The following is a 27,854-nucleotide window of genomic DNA, read 5'->3' as shown; positions in this document are numbered from 1 at the left end:
GCAGGTCTTTTTGCAAAATTGCACAGAATGTGCCTTTCCTTAGGTCTAATTACCCCATTCCTGCAAGAAGGAAAACATGCATGCCTTCAGAGAGTGCCTTCCTCCCAGTTTCCTGGATTCAGGACTGGTGTGAAATAAGGGACACCAGAAAGCACATCTCAACTCAAAATGTCACCTTCACTAGAGCAGGCTCCAGTAGACATCATCCTGCTGGAGATTCATTTGTTTGCTTAAAGTCATGTTTCCCAGTTTCATTCATTCACTGCCACCTTCCCTATTCTTGCCATGTCCACTTACCACCTGTGCTTACATGTCTTTCAAGTTTTCATTTAAATAAGCTTTCATAAATGTACTTTAGTAGGGCAGTTTATATCAAAGAGAAGACATAAGACTAGCCCCTGAAGTGGTCTGACAAGCAGACTGTGTCACCTCCGCTTGGTGGCATTAGCAATGGGAGATGGTTGTCCATATACCATCCAAAATGAGGCGACAGCATGGTTTGAAGCATGGCCCTCTATTCAAAGCACAAACCTCTATCCACAGCTCTGTAGCTCAGGAGAAACCATAACGTTCTTTATTGGACTCTGTCCCAATCTTCAGACAACCTCATTTTTGACTCATGTTCTTTGGATGTTAGAGTTGAAAATCCATGGGCGCCAAGCCCAGAGACTCTGAGAGTGGACGCTTGCCTGAGACCGCCCTGCCTGTACAGATGATGATATGGAAAAACAAAAGGTTAAGTAGGACCCTTAAGAGGGGCAGGTGTAACCAAGCACAGTATGGAGAGAGAAGTCCCAGTCGTGGCCCAGGGATTGGGTGGGGTGCCTTTGTGTCAGAGGAAGAGGAGGCTCTCTGAGGAGGGGAGGGCTGCTGAGAGGAGAGTGAAGATTCTGTCCATTTCACAGTCTGACCTGGCCTCCGTTCTGCCCCTCCCTATGGCTGCACCCAAATCCACATTTGAAGCCCTGACTTCACCTCATAGTTGTGGAGAGGTGAACAGAGGACACAGGCTTCTGCCATCACCATGGAACTCTTGGATTTCATTTTGGCCTTGTCTAAGGAAAACTTTCTAACTACAGCTAACAGTTGTAGTGTGATAGGACTAAAGACACATGGCCTGGGTTTAAACTACAGCTCCTTCTCACCTAGATGTGTGACCTTGGACAGATGGCGGCTTCTCGGAGCCCAATTACTTCATCTGTTAACGGGTCGTGATGGGCAGCACTTTCTTCCTCTTCTTTTTCCTTCTCTAAATGGGAAGAGTCTACCCTACTTCCCAGGTGTCACTTCTCCCAATCCCCAAACCCTAAGGGTGAAAAATGATGGCAGGGCTCCCCACTATGCCCTATCTGGATGATCCCTGGATTCCTAACCAGATCCCAGCAGCCATTCCTTGAGGAGCTGATTCAGTAGGCTGGTTGGTTGTGAAATCATCAGAATCTCCATTCCTTCCCCGACACTCGCTGTAGTTCTGTGGCTATCTCAAAAAAGATACACTTTTACCCTGGAGAAGTAGAGAGAGGAGTAAATGGAGAATATGGTGGCTGAAGAAGCTTGAAGAAGGGTGGCTGAACCCAATGCTAGTTTTTCAGATCTTAAAAAAAATATTGCCAAGACTTCTAGACAACATCTAGCAATCTTAGCAATCTAAGATCTAGCAATCTTAGATAACAAAGAAAGCAAATGAAGCACCATCATATAGCAGGTCGAAAATATTTCATTAATCCTGTAATGTTACACATGATCTATTCTGTTTTAGTAAACATGTATTAACGTGATAAGCATGATAAATTCATATGTGCATCAGATCGTTACTTAATTTACTTTAACATGCATATAAGGACACGTGCATGGCTCAGTCAGTTAAGCGTCTGCCTTCAGCTCAGGTCATGATACCAGTGTCCTGGGATTGAGCCCCGCGTCAGGCTCCTTGCTCAGTGGGAAGTCTGTTTCTCCCTTTCCCACTCTCCCTGCTTGTGCTCTCTCCCTCTCTTCTCTGAGAGTCAGAGAGCACATGAGAGTGGGGAGGGTCAGAGGGAGAAGCAGACTCCCCGCTGAGCAGGGAGCCCGATGCGGGACTCGATCCTGGGACTCCAGGATCATGACCTGAGCCGAAGGCAGCCGCCCAACCGACTGAGCCACCCAGGCGCCCTTATATGTGGAATCTTAAAAAAAAAAAAAAAAAAAAAAGTCAAACTCATAGAAACAGAGTAGGAAAGTGGTTGCCAGGGGCTGGGAGGTGGGAAAATAGGGAGAGGTTGGTAAAAGGGTACAAACTTTCAGCTGGAAGATGAATAAGGCCCAAGGATCTGAGGTAAAACATGGTGGCAACAGTTGATAACACTCTATTGTAGAACTGAAATTTCCTGAGAGTAGAACTTAAAATGTTCTCACCAAAACCCCCCCCAAAAAGATAAATATGTGCAGTGATAGATGTGTTAACTAGATGGGGGGAGTCTAGTCACAATGTGTATGTACATCAAATCACCACGATGTACTTTAAATACCTTATATGTGTCAATTACGCCTCAATAAAACTGAAATTAAAAAAAAACACTGGACTGGGATCAACTGGATTGGGTTTTATACGCTCCCCACCCCCCACCAAAAGACCAAAAATTACGTGATCTGCTAAGGGATAGGAGAAACAGCTTCAACAGGGTACTCTGAAGGCAGTAATGGAGGAAAAATAAAATCATTTCATGTTTGTTTCTCACTAAATTCAGACGATTGACCAAACCAGGTACAGAGGTAAAACAGGTCATGCCTCAGATTCCACTTGTTAAAATTCTCTCCTGCTCTTTCCTATATTGTAAGATTGATATAAGCATCCCAGGTCTGCTCTTTGGTTAGTGCTAAGAGAATTCTAGTGTTCCACCTTGAAAGTGGAGGCTCCTAACTACTGGGAAAAGAAACCTCAGAAAGACAAGGAGAAATGTTTCCTCTTTTCTTACATCTCCAGAAAAGCACTCACTGTTCTGTGCTATAAAGTGAGATCTTATCAAGTGGGAAATCGAAAGCAGTCAAGAGGGTCTCCAACTTATTAATCTTCTGCTCAGGAATCTTGCATAAAAATGTATACACTATGTGTTTTCTATGATTCTAAACTGTCCTCAGAATATTTATACAAAGGAGTCTTTTAAGACACAGGAATTTAAGAAGTTATTACATTGTTCTGTGACTTGTAGCCCAGCATCCTTGAAATTCTGCAACTCCAGTTGGTTGTCTTACTGAAGAATCTGTTTTTGTACTCGTAATATTTTTTTTTTTTTAAGATTTTATTTATTTATTCATGAGAGACACAGAGAGAGAGGCAGAGGGAGAAGCAGGCTCCCCGGTGAGCAGGGAGCCCGATGCGGGACTCGATCCCAGGACCCTGGGATCATGACCTGAGCCGAAGGCAGACGCTTAAACAACTGAGCCACCCAGGCGCCCCTGTACTCGTAATATTTAAAACATGTTTGTTTTCTGAAATATTTAAATACATAGGAGAGTTTTTTGAGGCAGAAAATGAACTTTGGAATTCCCTTCTCCCTTTATGTGTAGAAGACTTATAAGTCCCATGCCTTTGCTGGAGTCCTGCTGCAAATATGGAGCTGAGAGCTTTGTCGCATGCAAGTCGGCACAGGTGCATGGTTAAAGCATCAGACTCTCCATCTCTCCCAGTGCATCACAGGCTGCTCCGGGCAACCGTGAAGCAGCAGGTGTCTGAAACAGATGTGGAACTGCATGTTGAAAGCATTCACATCCACACAACATGACGAACTTCCCAAGTAAATATTTATTGAACGTCTCTCATGGGCCAGGCAGGGAGGCCACAAAGAGAACAAGACAATTCCTCACAAGGAACCTGAGGTTGTCCTCAGAAGACACCCAATGACCACACAACAGGATCAGTGTGATGACAGGGCTGGAGACAGAAGGCTGTGGGCATATGAGGAGAAAATGGCCAAGTATCCGAACAATCAGAGCAGGTTTCACCTAGAAGGTTCTACCTGAGCTGGGACTTGAAGGATGATTAAGAACCTACCAGGGGATGAATGGAGCACTGGGTGTTATATGCAAACAATGAATCATAGAACACTACATCAAAAACTAATGATGTAATGTATGGTGACTAACATAAGATAATAAAATTAAATTAAAAAAAGGAAAAAACCTACCAGGTGAAAAAGGAGAGGGAAGGGCAACAAGAAATGAAGAAAGGGGGTGTGCATTCACTGGAACATGAGCAGAAGTTCGGCATGACTGATTTGTTATTTGTAAAGAGAACTCTGGAGGGCAAGGAGGAAAGGAAGACTGGATTAAGGCACCAGGCAGGTTAATGAACAACATTCATTTCATATATTCGGACTCAGTAACTCCCGTGTTCCCAGGTACCATGCTAGGTTGTGTGTGGAGGAGAATAAAGACAAGCAGATGGACAACAACAAAACTGGCAATACGTGAAGTGTCACGGCCAGTGATGCACAGGGTACAGCTAGGAGTAGCACCTCCCCAGACCTGAGTAGCTTGGACTGCAGAAATCCAGCTGAAAGATGGTTGGTGCAAAAAGGTAAAAGAGATAGTAGATGTGAAGGATACTGAGGAGGCAGAACCACCTGGCAGATGCTGTTGGGACCCCACATATCACCCTCACTGTTCCCATGCATTGTACAGCCTGCCACTGCAACCATCTCTGAGTCTTCTGCCTGAAGACATCTGGGTTTGGCTGGCACAAGAGGCAAGCCAAGGAGTACCAGGGAGTTAGCATCCCGAGGATAGGTCCTCAACCACTGTCAGATGGAAAGGGGCGGATAAACACCTCAGGTTTGCTTGCGCCTCAGGTGGGACACCTTTGAGCAGTGGCTTACACAGAGAACCCAGATGGACTAAGTCCCAACTGCCCACAGTGGTAACGTGCTCAGTTACATACCTTCTACTGGCCTCCCTCCCCTCCCTGTCTCACTTCCCCATTCTCCTATCGCTTCCTGGAATCCCCTCCCCAGTAAATGACTTGTACTTAAATCCTTGTCTCAGAGTCCAATTTTGAGGAACTCAACCTAAAACAAACAGAAAAAACTTATTCAAAGTTTAGACAATGAACATGAAGACTCAAATATGAGGCTTGGAGACTTCTACCTTGGGGAGATGCTGACCCTGTCAACTGAGATATTCTTCAGGATAGAAAGAGGGACAGATTTGGGGGGGGGAACAGGATGAATTTGGAAAGATGAGCTTCATTCAAGGGACTTGTCATCTCAAAATTCCTGGAGTACAAGGTTAAAACTCTTGACTTGGGGAAAAGTGAAAAGAAACTGGACCACACAAGAGGGAAAAAACCATAAGAAATGATGTCACATCTCCCTAAAGGGTGATTATAGTGTCTTCCTTTGACCCCAGAGCATACAAAGCCCTGGCTGTCTTCTCCAGCCGGTTTCTGTATTCCAGTTTCTCATAGTTGGAGCGGCTCACTCCTTTCAGACCATACATAACTCCCCACCAGCAGCCAGCAATAGCAGCTGTAGAATCGCTGTCTCCCCCGTGGAAAAAGGCTCGGTGGGCAAGCTCCTTCCAGGAGTCTCCCGCACCCAGGATGGCATCGTAGGCAATCATGGGGGCGTCGTGCCCACTGCTGCCACCCCAGCCAGAGTAGCTCACCGAGGCATAGAACTGATCCCTCTCCTTCACATCAAAGGGCTTGGGGAAGATAGGGGCTGACTTGCCATCCAAAATCCCTCTAAGTTTTAGGTATTTTTCCCATTGGTCTTGGAAGTAGGACCTGTAGGAAGGAAAAATTCTACAGTCAATTGAAAAAACAAATTTGAGAGCCATAAGGAAAGGTACCAGATAGATGTGTGAACAGGGAAAATTCCAAGATGACTTCAACTTCTTGTGCTAATATCAAAATTGTAATTAGAAACTCAAAATGAGCTCTAAGCAGAATTTGTTTAATAAATTTTTGCCAAAGATTAATATAAACAAGGCACTGATACCTGTTGCTAAATAAAGAAGATACATAGGAAGTTAAAGGTGAGAAATGAAGGTCTATTTTTCCTGAATTGAGAATAGTGTCAAATGGCACCTGCCAAGGGTGAAATTTATTTAACTTTTTTCCTTTTCCTTTCCCTTTCCCTCTCCTCTCCTCTTCTCTTTCTTGCTCTTTCTCTCTCTTTCTTTTTTTAAGTAGGCTCCACGCCCAGTGTGGAGCCCAATGTGCAGGTCCTGAATTCACAACCCTGAGATCAAGACTGGAACTGAGATCAACAGTTGGAAGCTTAACTGACTGAGCCCCCCAGGTGCCCCTTTATTTATTTTTAAAATTTTATTTATTTATTTGACAGAGAGAGAGTGCGCGCGCACACAGGCACGGGGAGCGGCAGGCAGAGGGAGAGGGAGCAGCAGGTTCCCCACTGAGCAGGGAGCCCTGTCGAGGGGCTTGATCCCAGGACCCTGAGGTCATGACTTGAGATGAAGGCAGACGCTTAACCGACTGAGCCACCTAGGCACCCACTTTATTTTCTTATTAAAACTTGTATAAATTTAAGGTATACAACATGATATAATATACAAATACATAGTAAAAAGATTATGATAAGCTAATTAACACATCATCTCCTTATACACTTATATTGCTTTTTCAAGACAGAACTTTGGAACATCATGACCACAGGTGATTTCAGCAGAAAGCTTCTAGACCTTTTTATTCTAAGAAAGGTGATGTGATGCGAACTCACTAAAAAGGGGAACCGTGGCTTTACTACTTACGAACTAACTAGTGAAAAAAACCTATCTCTTGGGCACTGTAACCAAGGATTTCAAAACACTGTGTCATGACAACACTGAAGAAACAAGTTCCAGGAATAAGCAGGAAAGTTCACAGCAGTATGAACTTTGCAGTACAGGACAGCCACAAAACCGACAGAAGGCTGGGATACAGAACAGGATCCCTACACAACAGAGAAGCGCTGCAGGTGTACCACTCATTGAGGTCTTCACTGGCTACTTGGTGGCAACCACTGCAGGCACTGAACTTGAAACCCTTAGCAGGTGGCGGGGGGAGAGGGCGGTGCTGGATGCAGCAGATAACAAAAATGGATGGTGAAAACCAGGATGGTTGCTTTGATCTATGAATTCTAAGCATACATATGCATGCACGTGCAGTAAGATTCAATCATTTTTTTTTAAAGATTTTATTTATTTATATTAGATAGAGCACATGAGGGGGGGGTATGGGGGGGGGTCAAAGGCAGAGGGAGAAGCAGGCTCCCTGCTGAGCAAGGAGCCCAATGTGGGGCTCGATCCCAGGACCCTGAGACAATGACCTGAGCTGAAGGCAGACAGTGAAACGACTGAGCCACAAAGGCACCCCCCAGATTCAATCATTTTCCCGCAGGAGCATGCATCTACCAACTTACCAGTGTTGAAGATTCTTCTCCAAAAAGTAGCCTGATTGGATAATGTACTTTTTAGCTTCTGGTAGCACCTCCATCAGTTCTTTTCCCCATTGCCTGGGAGGCTTGCCGTTCACAGCAAAGGCTGTAAAAAGAGCAGAAACAAGGGCTCCCAGGTAGCCTGTGGGGTGGTGGTGGGTCATCCTGCCGCTCTCGATGCTCACCTGGATCAGTGTGTCCAGCTGGCTGCAGTGAGGGAACCGGAGGCCGATGCACATGGCACGCATGGCAGCCCCGCAGCCACCCTCGTGGCTGTTAAAGGGAATCCTCCAGCCATCAGCCTCATCTGGCTTCAGCAGCAAGGCATTCTGCACTGAAGCACCCCCTGGGAAGAGTCGGGGAGAGCAGAGGGTCAGTGTAACCAAAGCAAAGGCCCCTGCAGGAGGAAACAACCAAGCTCGGTCTCTAAAGTTTCTTTGATGGACAGGGAAATCCCCCAAAATATGATGAATGCCCCCAGACTCCAAACCCCAAGCCAACAGTGTTCCTTACTTTTTTTTTAAATTTTTTTTTTTTTTTTAAGATTTTATTTATTTATTTGAGAGAGAGAGAATGAAAGACAGAGAGCATGAGAGGGAGGAGGGTCAGAGGGAGAAGCAGACTCCCCGCTGAGCAGGGAGCCCGATGCGGGACTCGATCCCGGGACTCCAGGATCATGACCTGAGCCGAAGGCAGTCGCTTAACCAACTGAGCCACCCAGGCGCCCCACTTTTTTTTTTTTTTTAATTTATTTGAGAGAGAGAATGGCAGAGAGAGAGAGAGAGCATGAGAGCAGGGAGGGTCAGAGGGAGAAGCAAACTCCCTGCTAAGCGGGGAGCCCGATGTGGGACTTGATCCTGGGACTCCAGGATCATGACCTGAGCTGAAGGCAGTTGCTTAACCAACTGAGCCACCCAGGCACCCCTGTTCCTTACTTTGTATATAACCCCTAGCATGAGAAGATTGATGATACAAGAATCAGACTCATATAGTGTGTCTTGGAATCTTTATCAGTTATTACTGAGACATCATAATAACTCCAAAAGATAGGTTTAACATATTATTGTCTTTTCTTAAATGACTAAGGTAAGGCTCAGAGCTTAAGAACCTTGCTCAAAATCACTTAACCAGCTAGCTAGTGGCCCCATCAAAACCATCAGACTCAGAGCCCAAGCCCTTAGATAACCCAATGAGAACCTGACCAATGGAGATCTGAATGCTAGAAAGTGGCTGCAGGTTCTAGAGTGAGGAATACCAGGCTCATAAAAGGAGCAATGGGTTCAGAGCAACAACGTGCCTTTGGGTACCCTATGTTTTGTAAGCCTCTTTTTTTACTTAATATATAATATCTTTCCATATCAGTCAATATTTATCTGCATAATTTTAAATGGCTGTGAACACATTACCATAATTTTAAAAATTAGAGAACATTTAGGTTGTTTCTATTTTTATCACAACTACAAAAAACAACTGTCTTCTTGATATTTAAATCTCAGTCAACATTTTTAATAAGTGCCTTGGGCCTGTTTTATTCTCCACCTGCCCGTGACCTCCACTGGCCACACTCACCTGGTGCCCGGCCATCCATGTCTTCCATGCAGTCTTGGTAATGCTTAGCAAGTAGGGCATAGAGGTGAGCCAAATCCAAGACTTTGCCGGCTTCCACAAGAGCTTCAGCCGTGGCCAGGTGCATCACCGTGTCATCGCTGACTCTCCACCTCTCCACATCGATGGCGTCCAACCCACCATGCTGGGCCAGCTGCTGGTGAATCTTTTCCCCATCCCGGAGAAACTCCCACTTCCCGTTGAAGTACCCCAAGGCATCTCCAGCTGCACTCAGCACCATGGCAGCCACATATCTCTCCATCAGTCCCTCACACATGGTGAGGCTGTCTCTGCGGGAATATTAAGATATACAGAGGATGAGGAAAAAGAAGAATCAGAAAAAATAACGACCCTACCTACATGTTACTGAGCACTCACTACTTGTAGGGCATTGTATTAAGTGCGTCTCATTTAATCCTCACAACTGCTCTATAAGGAATGTATTAGACCCATTTTAGGGGTGAGTACATTGAGGATCACCAAGAGAACACAGTATTAGAAACATGATGTGCCTTATCTTAGGTCACAGAGCTACTAAGTGGCAGGGCTGGGATTCCAGCTTAGGTCCATCTGACTCCACAGCCAACGATTTTAACTATGACTCCATCTTTGCCTCTCTGTGAGTAGCAAGCCCATTAAATTCTGCGAGTCAAACCAAGCTCATCATTTTCTCTTTTTAGTTGGGATTTGGCCTTGGAAGTATACCCCTCCTTTATTAAATAGTAGTACTTTCCATTGGCATCACAATGCACAATTTACAAAGCACCTGCACATTCTGTCTCAGTAGTAGGCAGGGATGACAATACGCATTTCACAGATAAGAAAACTGAGGCTTAGAGAGGGTAAATTCACACAACCAGTGATGGAGGCACTTGAGATCCAAATCTTCTGACTCCAGGCCACTCCTCCTCAGCACAGATCTACTTACCTTGGGCAACCTCTTTGTGCCTCAGCCTCTACATCTCTAAAATGGTGACAAAATAGTAACAACCTCATTGGTTTGTTGTGAGAAGTAAATAAATTAATTTTTGTAAAGCACAACAGTGCTTAGCACATAGTAAGCACCATTTTTATTCATACACAACCAGGGGAAAAGATTTTTCTGTTATTGAACTAGAATACTTTCTCCCCACAACCTTCCTTTCAACATCAACATTTTAATTTTGTCTTCCTGCTAAATGATTTGCCTTCTAGAGTCTTAGGATCTCAGCTAATATTCCCTCCACAAATCTAGTCCCTGGTGAAGTGCTGGTTTCCCTGGAGGTGCATTTCCAATTCTCCATTGTGCCCCACCGCCTGCAGCATTCATGTTCAGCCCTCCACCGTCTGCCCCACCTCTACCCACCTCCTTCACCTGCAGGGGCCAGGCGCTTTTAAACGACCCGCTGCTGTGGGCCAGAGAGTGCAGGCTGGCAAGCACCTGGAGAAGAGTAAATGATGAAGACCAGCTGAGCATACCAAACCAGAGGTACTGACCTTACTGCGTTTCTTGATTCACAAAGGCTATCTGTAAAACGTTGTTTACGTATTTTATTATTTACAAACGATACCTAGGAACTGGAGTTCCGGGCTACTAGACCTGGCTCTGCCAAGAGTCAGGTGTATGACTGTGGACAAGCCACCCACTCTGGACCTTGACTGTCCCATCTATGAATAGGAGAGTGGGGGCTCCCACCGTGCGCTGAGACCTTCGCAGTCCAAGCTTAGCTGGCTTTTAAGCACCAACTTTTAACCCCCTGTATCCCCTCTCCCAATGTCCTCAGCTTCTAGTCTGCCATTCCTTCTGGCTCTACCCGAAAGTGTGTTTTTGTGAAGGGCAAGCAGAGGTGGGGGACGATGACCATTTCTTTCCTCGGAAATTCTCTTTTAACATTTACACGTACTGCTCTCAGCCTCCCGCTTTCAGAACACCATTATTCCTTAAACTCCTCTTCTACCGTTTACATTCTTGGCCCCGAACTATAACTATATATTCATACAAATTCAAAACTTCAAAACTAAGGTCTGGGCAGCGGCTTCCTGGCGGTCCTCTCCTTTCTTTTTTTTTTTTTTTCTTTTTTTTTTTTTTGGTAGTGGTGGTGGGGAAGCACGCCTGGACAGGGACTGGGTGCACCGCCTGGTAGGCGAGCGCTTGCGCGCGCGCGGGAGGACGCGAGGCTGAATGCGCGGGTCTCCGGCGGAGGCGCGCGCGAGGGCAGGGCCGAGCAAGAGTCGGGGGAAGGAGGGCAGGCGGAACCCCGGGCACTGCCGGGAGCCGGGCGCCCGCGGGGGTGTGGGAGGACGGCGAGGAGGAGTACCTGCTGGCCGGTCCTAGAGCGCGCGCGAGGCGAGGGCGGGGCCGAGCGCCGGGAGTTCAGGGTGCGCGGAGAGGTCTGGCTGCATCCGGGGTGTGGAGGCGCAGAGCCACCCCGCCGCGAGCGGAGCGCACGGGGAGAGGGCGGAGCCGCGCAGCCGCGTTCGGGGGCCCAGGTTCGACGGACCGTGGACGAGTAAGAGCTGCGCGCCTTCCCGGCAGCGGCGTGGCCTTCTGCTTACGGGCAGGGCCGAGAGGATCTGCGTCACCGGCCACCTGGGCTGGCCACAGCGCCGGGCAGCGCCTGCCATTTCGGAACGTCGCGGCTCAGAGAACCGGACTCTCAGACTGAGTGACGGTGACTCACTTGTAGCCTTTTGCAGACGCCTGGGCCTTTCAGAAGAAATGGGAAAATAATAGCACCTACTTCTAAACGGTGGTTGTAAGGATTAATTTTAACTCATAATTTGTTTGGTAGCAGTTTAGAATTTTTGCACCCTGATAGTAAATAAAAGCAAAGAAAAACTAACAGTATTTTTGTTTGGCTAAATTAATTATGTCACCCTTGAAAAGAATGAGAATCACCATATGTAAGTATTCTTTATACTTGTCCAAAATTGTAATTTGCTATGCCTATCTTTCTGACTGTAATTACCCAGACCTGGCTTGAGAATTTTGTTTTTAATTGAGATGCAAATGCACTCCTTTGGTGTTCTGTTCAATGAGTTTTAATAAGTATATATACCTGAGTAACCATAGTCAAGATACAGAATATTTTCATTACTCCAAAATGTTCCCTTGTGCTCTTTTCCAGTAAGCCCCCACCTCCACCTTAAACCTTAGCCAAAGTGATTTTTAATTGTTTGCAAAAATCAAATCACTGTCCACCTCTGAGGATGTAGTAAAAGTTCCCTGGTGAGGGACATTTTTAATAAGCATTCCTATCAAACTCATAACCGTTTCAGTTTAAAATGTCTGTTGAGGATATTGTTCATATTACATAGTGCTCCTTCCACAAGAATCCATGGAAAAAGCGTTTCTTTGGCTTGAATATAAATAATAACTAGGGTTGTTCTTAGCCATTAGTTTCCTTTTACTTTATGGTGCCTGTGAACCTTGCTATCACTTGGACTCCTGACTCATTCATGCTACTGAATGGCTGCAGATAGAGGTTTGTACAGGACCTCTGAGCCATAAACTGTTGTCATCCTTCACCTTGTTTTACCAATTCCCATACTTTATTAGCCTCCATCCCCACTGAAAGCACATTTTTTTTTTTTTTTTTTACTGTGGTTAGTTTATCTACTGCCTTCTTTAGTATCCTAGTGCATAAAGCTAGCCAAAGGCTCTGCCTTTACTTGGGAAGAACAACAGTGCACCTGAACAGTAATGCCCCAGGGTTTTACTGAAGGCTCTTCTTACTTCTCACAAATTTTAAAGGCTGATCTAGATGATATAAAATTTCCTGGAGGTTCTGCCCTATTACAATATGTAGATGACTTCCTTCTCTGATCCCTTTCCCAAGCCTCTTCACAGGTGGACAGCATCCATCTGTTAAAACTTTTAGCTTTAAAGGGACATAAAGTCTCTAAGGAAAAATTGTGCTTTGTTCAAGCTCAGGTTTGATATCTAGGGCACCTGATTTTGGCACAAGGACTACATTTAGATCCGAATAGGCTTCATGACATCTTGAATTTCCCAAAATTCAGAACTAAGTACCAGCTATGAAGTTTTTGGGGGGCTAGCTAGCTACTGAGTGTGGAAATTGTCCAAATCTCTCTCTTATGGCCCATCCCCCTAGATGTTTTACTAAAAAAACTACAAACTTGACCTTATTATTTAGGAAGATCAACGTGACTTAGCCTTTAAAGCCTTAAAGGAAAGCTTAATAAATCCCTCTGCCCTTGGATATCCCAATGATCAATTTCTCTTTTTTCCTTTTTGTATGTTAAAAAGAATGGAATGCTCTTATGGTACTCACCCAAAAACATGGGGACCACACTTACCCAAAGGATATTTATTATAGCCACCAGCGAGGGCCCTACTGTACAAGGGTACCCTCCCTTGTCTCAGACCATTCCTGCCACAGTCCTTTTAGTCAAGGCCACTGAAGAAATAATCATAAGATCCCCCCCGCCCCAATTATTCTTGCACTCCATGTGGTAGAAGCCTTTCTAAATTCTCACCATACTCAACACCTTTCATCTAGTCGCCTCACCTCCTACAAAATCTTGCTAACCACTTCTCAGATTCTTCCTCACTGTAATAACCTTAACCCTGCGATTCTTCTCCCTTCCTCCCCTGAAAAAACCTCTCACTACTGCTTAATACTAACAAATCACCTTCTGACTTCCATAATGACTTACAGGAAACTGCTTTATCGTGCTGACCTTTCACGGTTTATTGATGTTTCTTATTTAAAAGGTGAAAATGATAAATATTGTGTGAGCTATACAACTGCAACTCCTTTTTGAAGTTCTTGAGGTGGCACCATTGCCTTTGGCTACCTCAGCCCAACAGGCCAGATTGTATGCTCTCCCTTAGGCCTGCATTTAGCCAAGGGCCACACTGCAAATATCTATAGTGACAGGAGATAGACCTTTGGAGTAGCTCATGACTTTGGAATGCTGTGGAAACAGCGAGGCTTCCTTATTTCCAACAAAGATAAAATTTTAAATGGTTCTCACCTTCAAAATGCCATATTATTAGATGCCATACTTCTACTGGCCACTTTGGCTACTTTCAGGTCTCTGGGCATTCCAAACACCTCACTGATGTTTCCACCAAGAACACTGTGCTCAGAAGAACCAACAACCAAGCCTCTGTCATGGTACATGGGGATGTTCCCCCAATGATAATCTAGAAAAATTTACTAGAGATGTTCAAAATTGGCCCCAGAAAAAGGAAAACAAAACTGGAAACCTAATAACTGTTTGTTCAATAAAAAGAGCACTTTGGTTTGGCCCAAATAGAAACCCAGTCCTACCGGAGGCCTTAAAATTCCCATTACCTACTACTGTACATGCATCGAATCATTGGTTCACTGATAAGATTATAACTCTTGTGAACCCACACTAGTGGGGAAATAACGAAGAACTGCAAAAAGTGCCTATTTTGCTTGCCCCGCCTGTCCAAAATACAACCGCTCTTGGACACTTTAAATTCCCCAATGGGCATTTGAAGTTTGGTAAATGGATTTCATTCAGCTTTTCCCACCTCAGGGATAAAATTACGTTTTAGTCATGGTTTGTATGTTTTCTCACTGGACTGAAGCTTTTCCCTGTAGGCAGGCTACTATCTCTTCTATGGCTAAAATCCTATTAGTGTTATGCCTACCTGGGGAACCCCCCTCGAACCTCATAGTGACTGGGGAGCTCACTTCATTGGTCAAGTGCTTCAAAGGGTCTGTGCTATTTGGATAGTTCTATGACACTTTGTGCTTACCACCCTCGATCCTCACGTCTAATTAAATGCACTAGCAGCATCGTTAAAGACTCAGTTGGCAAAATTTGTAGAGACTCTTCAAATATCCTGGCCAAAGGCAATGCCATCAGTCCTTCTAAGTCTCAGATCCACACCTTCTGGAACCCACAAACTCTCACCCTTTGAGATAATCACAGGGTTCCCACTGCTCATGGCTCCTGTTTCCATTGATCTACAGCTGATAAAAGGAGATACATTTCAATACTGTAAAGGCCTAATTGCTTCTGTTGAAAATAACCATGCTCTAGTAGAAGAGTCCTTCCACAGTACACTCCCAGGGGATGAAGGCCTCAAGCATCACTCCTTATAACCCAGAGATTTTGTCTCATGGAAAAGACAGATCTAGAAAGACTCTCTTCAATCTCATTGGAAGGACCCCCATCAGGTACTGTTAACCAACCCCAGTGCTGCTAAACCCCAGAGAGTAACCCCTGGGAATAATCCATGTGTCACACTAAAGACTGAACAAACCCCAACTTGGGCCTGCACATCAACTGGAGACCTGAAAATTTCCAGGAGTTGAAGCAGATGGCAGCTGAAGAAGTCCACTTTCCTACGATGACCGGACCAGGCCTATAAACCTTCCTTCCCTTGTTCACTCTCTCTTTCTTCACCCTCTCTTCCATGGGGAGACAATGCCCTTGTCTGCAATCGCTTGTAAAACCGGGGGGAACCTCTCCAACTGTCAGATTTGTCATCAGAAACCTCGGTCTGTCCTGACAGCAGGGACTCCTTCGTTTACCCTGTAAGGAATTTTGCTGAAATCCCAGATGCCACTGTATTCCTAAATTGTTCCACAGGTCCCTTTTATAAAGTCAGAATACAAAATCCACATACCCCCGTTCCTTGCCTCAATTTAACCCAATCCTGGGGTGGGAGAATGAGATGCATCAAAAATACATATAAAAGATACTGCAGAGCAGTCAGCATAAATCAGACTATTTGTAGGCTTGCTATCAAATCCATGTATTAGGGTAGTCTTTCAATAAGTAATGATAACAGTGTTTGAGTCTTGGCTGAATGAGGCTAATGCCTCTATTAGCAACACAGGGTCCATCAATGCTAATACTTATGAGGGAGCCCTATGTACACAACTTGGCTACTTTACATGAGGAGGTTTTGCAATGGCCGCTATACTTGGGCACCTCACCGTCTTGACAGCTGGAGGATGAAAGGGCAATGTGCTCTTCCTGTATTTACCGTTCTGTTTTCTCTACATAACAGATCAGAAGCCTACCACTGGTCCACTCCACTAAGCCCCCATGGCCATCTTAAACAGAAACTTCTAGGAGGCATACAGGACTCTGGGTTTGCTGAGGGAGAGATGATCAGGAATCTCTCCCTAATACTGGAGAGTTAGCCAACCCCCGCCAAGGCAATAGCAGCCCAGAACTAATCACTTGACTTGCTACCTAAAGTAGTTTTGGATAATTGAATAGCCCTCGATTATTTACTTGCTGAACAAGGAGGTGTTTGAATAGGCAATACCACCTGTCCCATATGGGTAAATTCTTCTGGGGAATTAGACCCCCAACTGCACAAAATTAGGGAACAAACACATTGGCTACACTAAATTTCATGTAATGATCCATGGTCCTTTGGCCTCTTTCTCTGGTTACCTTCAGGTCTGGGCTCCTGGGTTAGAGCCATCACACAAACTAGATTTGTCACATTACTTTTTGTTTTGTATAATCATTTTTAAACTTTGTACCTATTGCCTGTCAAGCATTTATAGAAGCAACATGCCCAATAGGGTGATGCTAACTCAATACTTCAAGATGATATCCAATGGTTATTTATTACCCTGATAAGATATAAACTTTAGGTGGGAGATGCCTAAGAGTTCTCCCTCCTACCCTTCCTTGTTACTCAAATGTGACCTCAATGTTTTCCAACCTGTGCACTTTCCCTCTGACATGAGTCATGACAACCAGGAAAGGTCCTTCCTGGCACCAAGGGACAAAACCACTAAATGCAGAAAACCTGAGTCCTGATCAGTGATGTTTTCAAGGAAACATCTTGAACAAAAGGGGGAAATGTGAAAATAAAAGAAGGCTTCGTTCAAAACAGAGTCAGGCAGCCCTGAAGAAGGAAGCTCTCGTGCACGTACCACACACTGCAGTTTATTTTATATACCCAGACAGAAAGAAGCTTACTTCACTACCCCAGCAGGAGGAGTGAAGATTTTCCCTTTGCCCAGCAACAACCCAGCCAATGAGAAACGGCCACATCTCAACCACTGAGAAGTAGCCACAACCTTGAACTCTGGCTCTCCTCCAGTAAGCTTTCATTCAAAACCACCCTGCCCAACTTTCTCCTTTCCTCCATAAAAGCAGTCCCCTCTCATTTGTTCTCTGGGTCTTGACTATGTTTTATTGAAGTTTATGTGTCCCAAATTGCAATTCCTCTGCTATTCTTGAATAAACTCATTTTGCTGCTAAAATAACTGGCTATTTTATTTTTAAGTTTGACCTACTGACATTTTTTTCTCCTTGGTCAAGAATTAGAAAATATTTCTGGGACATCAAGGACATGGTCATGCAAACCGAAAGAACAATTTGTCAGCTCCAAATACCTGCAAATAACCATTACCCTCCCCCCTCCCACCACTCCCCATACTCACCAGGCTTAAATAATAAAGACACTTATTATCTAATATAACAAAATGTCTAGACATATCTAGATCAGCTTACAAAAAAATATCTTAGAAAGCAGAAATCCCCAGGGTTAATTATTTGTCATCATCCAGGACCGAGTTCCTTCCATTTTCCTGCCCTGCTGTTCTCACTGCGTTAGCTTTATCTCCAGGCTGATTTCTCTGACAGGTACAAAATCCAATTACAATTACAGACAATGTCTAATGGGAAAGGCTGTGTCTCTTCTTTCAAGGATGAAGAAACTGTTAAGAAAGCCGTCCAAGACTAAACCAATCACTGGCAGGCAAGTTAGATTATGAGTTCCCCGTTGATCAAGGATATAACATCTTCCCCTAGAGGTAGATACTTACACAAAAACCAAGCTTTTGTTCATAAAGGAAAGAGTGAATGCTGTTCTGCCAAGAAGAACTAATATTTATCTGGCATTTTACTAATGCTAAGCATTAGTGTAGATGCTGGAAAGAGAGGTGTTGAAGATTTAGTTCTTCGCCCCCAGTTTCACTGAAGGAGACGTACTGCAAGTATTTCATTACTCACCAATCCAGTAGTATTTGCCATTTAGAGGCTTTTTTTTTTTTTTTAATTTATTTGACAGAGAGAGATACACAGGGAGAGAGAGAACACAAGCAGGGGGAGTGGGAGAGGGAGAAGCAGGCTTCCCGCAGAGCAGGGAGCCCGATGTGGGGCTCGATCCCAGGACTCTGGGATCATGACCCAAGCCGAAGGCAGACGCTTAACGACTGAGCCACCCAGGCACCACCGCCATTTAGAGGCTTTTATTGAGAAACAAACTTGTGGGACTCAGACCTGATCTCTCAGATGTTTCATCTGTATGGTGGAAATAATGGTACTTTTCATAAAGAGTTGTTAACAATGTCCGGGAGTGATCTTCATATATCCTACAGACGTTAAACACATACTGTGTACCAGGTATATGCTAGGCCCTGACCCAGGACCCTCTCTCGTGGAATGGACCTAGCCATGTAACCTCATTTTAGGCTGCTGACTCATGATATTTTTAAAATATTTTTTAATAAAATGTTTACATTTTTTAAATGATAAAAGTAAAGCATATTTCCAGCAGAAATGTTGGGAAAGCTTCCAAAAATTTCTCCTAAAAAAATAACCACACATGTTCATGAAGATAAATGTTCCTGAATGTTCTTTGCAGAATTGTTTCTAATAGCAGAAAGTTAAAAATAACCTCAATATCTGTTTACATGGGAGTATGCATTTCCTTCTCCTAAATCATGGCGTAATTATGGAACTGTTCAAAACCATGAGGTAGACATTTAAATCAGTAGACTATGGGTAAATAATCAAGCTCACCTAGAAAGAGCTGAGAGATAATTTTGTTAGGTAAAAAAAATCAAATTTTAGAATGAAGAATATATACGGTCTTAGGTAGAAAAAAAAGAGCTGTGTGTGTGTGTGTGAAATGACTGAAGAGATATGTATCAAGTTGTTAATAATGATTATGATTATCTCTCAAGAGTACGGTAATGGGAGAGTTTGCCAGGAGTAAGTAGAAACTTTTAATCTTCCACAATTAGAATTTTTATATATTATGTGTATAAAGAAATTTTACAGAACCACTCACATTTTGTCACTCATACTGTATATAGTCTTTATTTTATGCACATGTTTTTTGAAAAAAATTGGATCATTTTGTATATACAACTTTATATCCTATTTCTAATACTATACTATAGTAATACATAATTGTGATACATAATAGTGATACATAATTGATTCCAAATGCTCAGATAAGATAATGCCTCTGGAAAAAAACTCCCTTTCATATTGATACAAAGAAAATAGGCCCTGACATTCAGTTGTTCTCCAACCAAAGTAGGTCAGAGCTGGTTCATTTGAAGGAAAACAGAAGCACAGATAACTGAAAAACAGTGTATTAAATCTTTGCCACTTCATGGTCCTGAATGCGTAATACCACATCTAGTTAAAGCATGAGAACTTAAAAAAGAGAGCGAGAGAAAGCAAGCTCATGCACTAGCTAACAGGAAATGGTTAAAAGGCAGGGCCCCTTGAACTCTCAGCCAGGCACAAAATAACAAAAAGATTCAAAGGAAAACATACCACAGAAGAGGACTTCAATAAACATCTGTTAAAATGACTTAAAGTGGGGGAAAAAATGAAGTAGAGGCTTTTTAGAAGAAAACAGAAAAAAGCTAGTACAAGAGAAATTGGAAGAGCCCAAAGCAGCTGCTCACATTGTGCTGTATCAGCAATTCAATCCAGAAGACTCGGTGAGCACATCACCTTGGGCAAGGCAGTAATACCCAGATATTGGGCCAAACATTTTTCTAGATGTTTCTGTGAAGGTATTTTTTAGATGAGATGAACACTGAAATCAATGGATATTAAGGAAAGCCAATGATTTTCCATGATATTAGCAGGCCTGACCAATTCAGTTGAAGGCCTTAATAGGAAAGAAGACTGACCACCACGGAAGGAGGAATTCTACCAGCAGACTGTCTCCAGGCTTGATGTAAAGGAAGTTTTCAACTTTTCATGTTTGTACACCCTGCTCCTGGGCTCCCGGGGAAGCTATACTTCAACATTTACCAAGTCAAATTGATTCCGCAAGACCTCAAAGCATGGGCTCTATTTCTGACCAGAACGCACATTGTACATCTGCTTCATTAAAGAAAATCACCACAAAGGTGTCTTCTCAACACAAAAGACAAGAAAAAGCAAGAGATTTTCCTCCTTCCCATAGGGTTAAAGTCCTACAGCCCTGCATATATTAGAAACTTAAGGTCTGCAACTTTCTGAAGTGTTCTTTGTCTAATAATTTGTAACTTTTTATGTAAAAATGTACATAACCCTACACCAAATGTTCCCTCTCTTCTTTGTGAAGACTGTATCCCAGGCAGCTGTCCTAACTTGGGCTCAGATAAAACTCTCTTCCTTTTCTTTTTTAGATATTCTAAAAGGGTTATTCATTTTGCATCCACAGACTTGAGCTACAGCATCTGCTCCTCCCTGGGTCTCCAGCCTGCTGGCCTACTTTGCAGATTTAAACTTGCCAAACTCCACAGTCAGGTGAGTCAGTTCCTTAGAATAAACCTCTTTCTCTCCATGTGTATACATACTGGTTCTGTTTCTTTGGAGAACACTTACTAATATAGCATATAAGATGTGCCAGGCACTTTGCTAGGTCCTCCTTGCAGTTACAGAGGTAAGGCAAAAATCACACTAATAGTGGAGACTTGGTAGATATAATGACATTAGCCCATGAGACTATGACAAGAGGGAATGTTCAAGGTACAAGGTCAGCAGATATGAGAGAGACATAGCCAGCTTAGAATGTTCAGAAAAGGCATCCAGAGAAAATTACACTTGGGCTGATTTTTGAAGCATAATTAAGATAAAGGTAAACTAAAGTTGCCAGAAGCCCAAAAATAGCCCAAACAGCACACAGGAGAAGCAAAAAAAAAAAAAAAAAAGGTAAACCAAAAATGCAAGTTTAGGTTGGCATTTTCTCCCCAAATGATGCACAGTTGCTCGGCCTGGAGTAACTGGCTAAATATGCATCTGCAGAATGATGAAAATGCCAACAAAATATTCGTGGAAATATTGAGTGGAAATTGTGGAAATTATGGGTGGAAATATGACATACCATGGCCAGGAATTATTTATGTGGATTCTTTCTAAATAAGCCCAAATCCTTATTGATAATATTATTACATTCAGGTTCAAACTAAATGTAGAAAATGGATCCAGAGATAAGTAACAAACAATAAGAAAAAGGATGCTAACCTGGTAACTCAGAGAAAAGAGCAATGCAGAGCTGAGATTTTTTTCACACAGACCGAGTGGTTTTGTGGAGCTGGGTAATGATTCTCTATCACCCTAAAGTGTTTCTGTTTGTTTTGAGCTTGTAATGGATATAAATGCCCCCCCCCCTTCTGTGGATGACTGAATGAGAGAAAATAAGCTTAAAGTAAAGCAGGAGATAGTTTGGTTGTGTTTAGGGAAGAATTCTTTTTTGAACAAAACTAGAAAGGATACCTTTCAAAGGAGCTTGCAGCATTTTATTGCTCAATCCTTCAAGAAAGGAAGAAACAAACACTGTGTCCTGAAGACTTGAGGTTCTGTGCCTGAAGGTAGGGACCTGCCCCCAGATCCTGGCCAGTCCCTGTTCTAGGATTGGGGGTGATTAAGAATTGGGGGAGATTAAGGATTGGGGGATTAAGGATGGGGGGAATTAAGGATTCGGGGGGGGGCGGAATTAAGACAGCCATTGGCTGCCACTCCCCCAGCCACAATGTCCACCAGAGCCCTTAACAAATTTGCAAAAGTCACTCTTTTCAGTTTTCTATTTCATTTTCTTTGTCCCGTGAGAAACATAATAAGGAGCCAACCACCAGGCAGAAAAAAAAAGCCAGAAATGATCTAGGTGCTTTCAAAACAGGACAGTGCGGTGCCATGAAAGTAAACTTCAATGAATTAAAGATCGTGGGAATTAGAGATTTAACAGGAGTGTGTTATTTTCTGCTTAAACACACCAAGCTATTTATCCACCCCTAAAATGGAGTAATTGCCCTCCTTCACTTTCTTCCTTCTTTCTCCTTCAAGTTTTTCCTCTTCCTCCTCCTCTCTCTTCCCTTCCTCCCCCTTCTTCTCTTTCTTCCTTGTGGAATATTTTTCTGAAAAGTGAAGTAATGGTTGCCATTTGCTGCTGGGTGCAGGTTATAAGCCAGTTCGAATGAAGCAGGGCGAGGAGCCAGACGAGCATCTCAGCCCCTCCACTGAGAGGCTGAAGGTCGCTGTGACTGTAAGGTAGAAGTTGCTACATCTTTCCTCATCATTATTCAAAATATGCAGCTGACACTCAGACCAAGACACAGATGTATGTAAATGCTCACCAAGCTTTTTTTTTTCCTCGCAGAGAACATGAAAACGCAGTGGGCCCCTGTCATAGAAAGTCTTGCCTAGCATGCTTTATAGAGCTTGAATATTCCAGATCTGAGATAGACAGAGCAGCCACCCACTGAACCTTGCCACAGACTTGTCGCTGGGGCGACGCAAGGTGCCTGTGCTTTCCCTGTCTCCTACCCACACTCTCTGCTGTTTCTGGCTGCCTCTGGAGAGATGGTGTCTTTGCCAAGAGATGGGAAGTAGAAGAGGCCACGTTTATTTAGTAAACGCTGCCACCACTCCTGCCACCCCACTCTACAGTACATCTGTGTCTAATGCCACATTTCTACCTCTACAGAAATGTGTACAAGATGGGAGGATGTGAGACCCTCCCTTGGGCTTAGATTGTCTTGATTTAAGGAGGCAGCATTGATTAAAACACCACTATTTCAAATTGTTTCTTTCTTTGGCACCCTAAAGTTTTTTCACTTTCCAGAACATGGCACCCTAGTAATATTCAAGTCAGGTCAGAGCCTTTCTCTTCTAATAGGGAGAAAGACAAGGTCCTTCCCACTGCAGGTAAGTTTTACAAAAGCATCCATAAAGAAACTGGAAATCTGGAAATGGAGTCTCTTAAAATTACTGGGCCTGCATACCCTTTGAAAATCTACAGGTGCCCTTGGGGGTTTATCTCAGTTTGAAGATGTTGCCGTAGCCCAAACAGCTGCACCTTATGGGTGGCAGGGAAGCACAGCACTGTGGATGCTATACCAGGAGGGCCGGTGTGGGAGTGGACCTGGCAGATCACATCAGAGAAGCTGCCACTCACTTCGTGCATAAGATTTGTCTCAAATGCAGTCAGCAATTTTTTGAGGCCTGAGCTGAGCCTTGGGTCATATTCCCCCTAGTGAGGTCCTGTATCTGCCATACCACAGGCCTTGTCAGAGCCTAAGCACAATCATGAAGTGGAAAAGCCTTTATTCTTTCCTTCTCTTCCTTCAGGATGATTGTCACTCCTCCCCACCCTGTGGACATCCAGGGGCCTCAACAGTCATCCTTCCCTATCAGCTTTTAATTTAAAGGGACCTCAGTGCCTTCCTTAACACTGAAAAATATTAGGATATATGGCAGCTTACACTGTGATTTTTGCCAGGAGAAGCTACTTTCTAATAGCCTGAAGTCGATAGTTCAGACACTTCTCTACCATATTCACAATGTTTACCATATTCATGTATCATATCTACATTTCCTTTTTTTCCTCTGAATTGACTTACCTTTCTACTTTTACAAATTTAGATAGAAAACTATTTTATCTCTACCATAAGAGCATCCCTCCTGTCTCAGCCTAGAGTATCCAGAAAGCAAAGTTGGAAACAAAGTTTATTGGGAATGTAGTCCAGCGGTGCAGAACGGGAGGATTGAGACAGGGAAGAAAGAAAAGCCAGTAGAAGTGTGCTTTACCACACTGGCTTCTGCTGCAGGCCGCTGGTACTCAGTCCCACTAGGGCCTTCTGGAAACCCTCATGAAATGTCTCTCAGAACTCCCCACCTGGAAGCTGTCAGCTTCCAACCTCCTCTGGTCAAGAGTAGCCCCATGGGCACTAACTACCCCCATATTCCCAGGCTGCACATGTTTAAGTACAAAACTTGCAAGGGTAACCCATGTCAAAGCAAAAGAGAAGCCCCAGGGCCAGGAGCCGACTGCAAAAGGTGCAGGCCCAGGCAAAGTGCTGTCAGGTTCTATTTGTACAAAACCAGTCAGCTGCACCAGCATGTCAGCTGTTTACCCACACAATGCTCCAGAATTCTACACAGGCTAGTTGAAAACAGAGCGAGTCTGGGGGTGGGGTGAGGGGTAAGGGGGTGGTACTAAAGTCTTCTTCACCCTGCCCTTCGGTCTGTCATTGTGCTCACCTGAGGTGCCTGGGATCCTGTCCAACATGGCTGCTGGAAGTCCCGTCTGTGAAGATAGTGGGGGTGGGAGTGCAGTTAAGGGCAGCCTAGTGAGCCCAGCACTCTCCAAAAAGTGACCACGACATATGAGGTAGACAGCCCACTCCTGCATTGGCATGACTGTTGAGGAGAGAGGGGTAACTGGGTGTTAAAACAGAACTTGAGACTCAGAAACTACTGGCCCACAAAGCTCACAGTCTATCTACTGCCAAAGCCAACCCCCCACCCTGGCCTCCCACTCACCCCCAGGCTGCCCTCTACAGTCTTCTCTCCCCTTGAGACTTTTGGTTTGTGCGAGGTGGTGAGGGAGGTGCTGTGTGATTTGTCTTGGCCACACCCTCTGAGGAGGTGGCTGACAAAAAGGGACAGCAAGAGCAAGCTTCCTCAAATCATACATAACACGCTACCCATCCCCTGCTTTGACTTACATGCTTCTGGTGAAAGAACATCAGCTAGATCTTCTAGTGAGTAAAAGGAAGTTGGAAGGGGCATTGCCACCTCTGGTATATCACCCAAAGAAAAGCTGAGCAACCTGCCATTATTTTGGAGACGGCAAGAAAAGAACATCTCAGAAGTGGGGCCTCATCCTTTGATTTTTTTTTTATTTTTTTAAACACGAGAAAAAAAGAGAAATTGTTCTTCAGCAAGTAAGTACATTTACTACTATCTTAATATGGGATAGCTCAGTAGGAATAGTTACCAACAACCTGACTGCCTTTTATAGATTTTATTTATTTATTTATTTGAGAGAGAATGAGAGACAGAGAGCACGAGAGGGAAGAGGGCAGAGGGAGAAGCAGACCCCCCGCTGAGCAGGGAGCCCGATGCGGGACTCGATCCTGGGACTCCAGGATCATGACCTGAGCTGAAGGCAGTCGCTTAACCAACTGAGCCACCCAGGCGCCCGTGACTGCCTTTTAAATAAACATACCATCACTCCTATCTCCAAGATGCATACTTACTTCCAAAGGAGCCTCCCTGGGGTCCCAGCATGGCTGGTGAGTCATCAACAGAGTTACGGCTCATAAAATTCTGGTGAAGAAGTGGATCCGAGCTAATCCTGGTTAAAATGGAGTGTGGCTAATAAAACAGTCAAGTGAGGCTAGAAAATGAGCTCTGGGATGGTTCCCAAGAGGGGTCCCAAATGTCTTCTGAGTAACATTGGACTGTGTCTGTGGTGACAAGCTCAGAAGATCACACTGGAGCACAACATTCATTTTCAGTTCTAAATTTTGATAAATTTCCTGAAAAAATTTCCTCCCATGGTAATACATAATATAAATAAGTAATTTTTGTAGAACGTCTTTTCCCTTTTTACTAGCAGCTTTTTCTGTTGATTCAGAACTTCTGCTGGTTTAAGACATGTTCTTTGTGCAGGGCGTTTAAGAATGGAGACACTTTTTTATGTAAATGTATTGAGAAGGAAGTAGTTTCATAATTTAAGTCCTGCCTTGGACAAAATAGGACCTCATTGGTGCTCTGTGTTTCTTGGTATATTTTGAAGAGGATCTGAATTTTGGCCAGCGGATATTGAGGGCCCTGATAGTTCTCTGTGCTTTGACCGAAGTCTCATTGTCCCCATTAAGCAGAACTATTCCATGGGAGCTGTGGTTCGTTTTGGAAACATGTACAAGGCAAGATCACCTCGGAGTTCCCCTGACCTTTGCTTTATTTACCCTTGAGATTGTGTGTGGTTTAGACATTGCTCAGATTAAGGTTCCCGACTCATTTCAGGCAGGCAACTAGGGAGTTTTATGACCCATACTAGGCCAACCTTCCTTCCTGGGTGACTTCAATTTTTTTTTTTTTTTCCTTTTCAGGTTGTGAAAATAAATCCACAATCTTTTATATTCAGGAGTTTGGAGACCCAGGTACACCATCCACGGTGTTTTTGCAAACATCACAGGAGAACCCTCTGTGTGAGACAGCTGAATTGTCTTCTGCTCCTGCCTGGTGCTTGCTGGAAGGTACCCAGGTCTCACTTGGTTCGAAATTGTTTTCGCTCTCTAAGCAGCAGAAGCCATGGATCACCCAGTGAAGTGGAGAACACCACTACTCGAGCATCCGTATCTCAAGCTTGAATTTCAGTTCTTGATGCTAACTAGTCTTTTTTACTTCTGTTCAGGTAAGGAACTCTCAGGAGCTTGACTGAGTTTGCTGCCTCAAGGTTTAGGAGGCGGGGTTTTCTGTGCTGCCCCCTTCTGTCACCCTGCAAGTTGACCTTCAAGGGCTGGATTTGGGGGGCTGTTGAGAAGAGTGGGGCTCATCCTGCTGAAGACTGGTTCTGACTTTATTTTTAAAGTCAAAACAAAAGATCTTCTTTCTGCTGAACAGCATACCACCTGGTTTCCCCAAAGTAAAGAGAAGGCTTTGGCTTCAACACGGTCTGCCAGTTTGCAAAGAGCCCAATGTCAAAGGTCCTTGTCTTAAGAGCCGCTCACTTAAAGCATGTGTTCACTGCAGGCATCAGAATGTCTAAGTGTGAGGGAGGGAGGAGGAGGGGATGGGAGAGGAGTTTGGGCGCACGGATTACGCGCCTGCCATGATGGTAGTCGTGCATTTTCTGTCCTGGGCTGGAAAACTTGCTATTTTACATGCTTGCCGAACCAAGAGAACCGCGACCTAAGTTTCACAATTTATGCATCAGATATTGTGTGGGGGAGCACTCCCTAATGAGTCTTCTGGGGGAGTCTAAAGAGTTTTAAAATATTTAGAAGGAAATTTATACAGGCTTCCTAGAAATATGTGTGTGTGTGTTGGGGGGAAACCAATGAAAAAGAGAAAGAAAATATAAAATGAGGACCAGGGTTTTAGCAATTAAGCAAGTGGAAGGAGATGATCTTTGAGCTAAAGAAAAATATTTAGGAAAGCACTTTGTCCTACAGCTATATTCAGATTTTACTATTGCTGCACTGAGTCAACAAACAAATCCCTGAGCATCTTATGTGTGAATACTTACTATGTACTCAAAAACTGAACCTGGGATTCCTGTCCTCTAAGAGATTCGAGTGTGTTAGTTGAAGAAGGCAAAACTAACCCCCAAGCTAGTGAAGAGCAGTAGAGTGCCTGGTCCCGATCCTAAGAGCCCGAGACCTGGGAAAGGTGGGACCATGGCGAGCTGGGGCAGCCGGGCCAACTTTATGGCAGACGCCGGGTGATGGCGGCAGAATTCTGGGTGGGGCCGCAGTGCAGACAAAGGCTAAAGGTAAGGATGAGTCTGGCACAAGGGTTCTTTCTTTTGTGTACTCATCTATTAATTCAACAAATATTGAGCATCTCCTCTGTATAGGATACTTTTCTTGGTCCTGGGGACAAGTTGTGAGCAAGATTGACATGGCTTTTCGGGCACCTGGGTGGCTCAGTTGGTTAAGCGACTGCCTTCGGCTCAGGTCATGATCCTGGAGTCCCTGGATCGAGTCCCGCATCGGGCTCCCTGCTCGGCGGGGAGTCTGCTTCTCCCTCTGGCCCTCCCCGCTCTCATGTGCTTGCTCTCTCTCATTCTCTCTCTCTCAAATAAATAAATAAAATCTTAAAAAAAAAAAAAAAAGAAAGATTGACATGGCTTTT

General features: G+C 44.1%; 3 protein-coding genes across 10 annotated transcripts in view; 1 reads left to right on the top strand and 2 right to left on the bottom strand.

Moving 5' to 3' along the window:
- PLA1A (phospholipase A1 member A) overlaps positions 1-622 on the bottom strand; it is a 54,245-nt gene extending 53,623 nt beyond the window's left edge. The window contains exon 1 of the mRNA XM_064594366.1: positions 532-622. The gene's annotated coding sequence lies outside the window, so the exon portion shown is untranslated. The remainder of the gene's footprint in view (positions 1-531) is intronic.
- Positions 566-11,454, bottom strand: ADPRH (ADP-ribosylarginine hydrolase). Of its 2 annotated transcripts, XM_064595098.1 has the most exons (5): positions 11,315-11,454; positions 8,982-9,307; positions 7,398-7,758; positions 5,641-5,761; positions 566-704 (listed from the first exon to the last, which is right to left on the bottom strand). In XM_064595098.1, the coding sequence occupies exons 2-5, from the start codon at positions 9,292-9,294 to the stop codon at positions 618-620; spliced, it is 882 nt and encodes a 293-aa protein (XP_064451168.1). In that variant the 5' UTR covers positions 9,295-9,307; positions 11,315-11,454; the 3' UTR covers positions 566-617. The 2 variants fall into 2 exon arrangements, with proteins under 2 accessions (XP_064451168.1, XP_064451116.1); XM_064595046.1 differs by lacking the exon at positions 566-704 and having other exon boundaries at positions 3,761-5,761.
- A 78-nt stretch (positions 11,455-11,532) lies between these two features.
- CD80 (CD80 molecule) overlaps positions 11,533-27,854 on the top strand; it is a 36,842-nt gene continuing 20,520 nt past the window's right edge. The window contains exons 1-4 of one of the 7 annotated variants that reach the window (XM_054504223.2): positions 11,533-11,752; positions 20,431-20,516; positions 24,732-24,934; positions 26,108-26,412. In XM_054504223.2, coding sequence (XP_054360198.1) covers positions 26,310-26,412 — 103 coding nt within the window. In that variant the 5' untranslated portion in view covers positions 11,533-11,752; positions 20,431-20,516; positions 24,732-24,934; positions 26,108-26,309. Of the gene's footprint in view, positions 11,901-20,430; positions 24,935-26,107; positions 26,413-27,854 lie in introns of all 7 variants that reach the window. The other 6 variants (XM_045902939.3, XM_045902935.3, XM_054504224.2 and 3 more) reach the window with 6 other exon arrangements.

The sequence above is a fragment of the Mirounga angustirostris genome, unplaced genomic scaffold, assembly GCF_029215605.1.
Source record: "Mirounga angustirostris isolate CCGP_5_RB_7025 unplaced genomic scaffold, mMirAng1.0.hap1 SCAF_1, whole genome shotgun sequence".
Classification (NCBI taxonomy): Eukaryota; Metazoa; Chordata; class Mammalia; order Carnivora; family Phocidae; genus Mirounga; species Mirounga angustirostris.
Note: the sequence above shows the minus strand (reverse complement) of the source record. Positions and strands in the feature narration are given on the sequence as shown.

What these genes read in the sequence shown, in the direction of transcription:
- ADPRH (XM_064595046.1), bottom strand. Translation starts at nt 9,294, where the DNA reads ATGTGTGAGGGACTGATGGAGAGATATGTGGCTGCCATGGTGCTGAGT. An exon ending in CATGGATGGCCGGGCACCAG is followed by an intron (nt 7,759 to 8,981) that starts GTGAGTGTGGCC and finishes GACTCTTCCCAG; the next exon opens with GGGGTGCTTCAGTGCAGAAT. An exon ending in GAGAAGAATCTTCAACACTG is followed by an intron (nt 5,762 to 7,397) that starts GTAAGTTGGTAG and finishes TCCTTCCTACAG; the next exon opens with GTCCTACTTCCAAGACCAAT.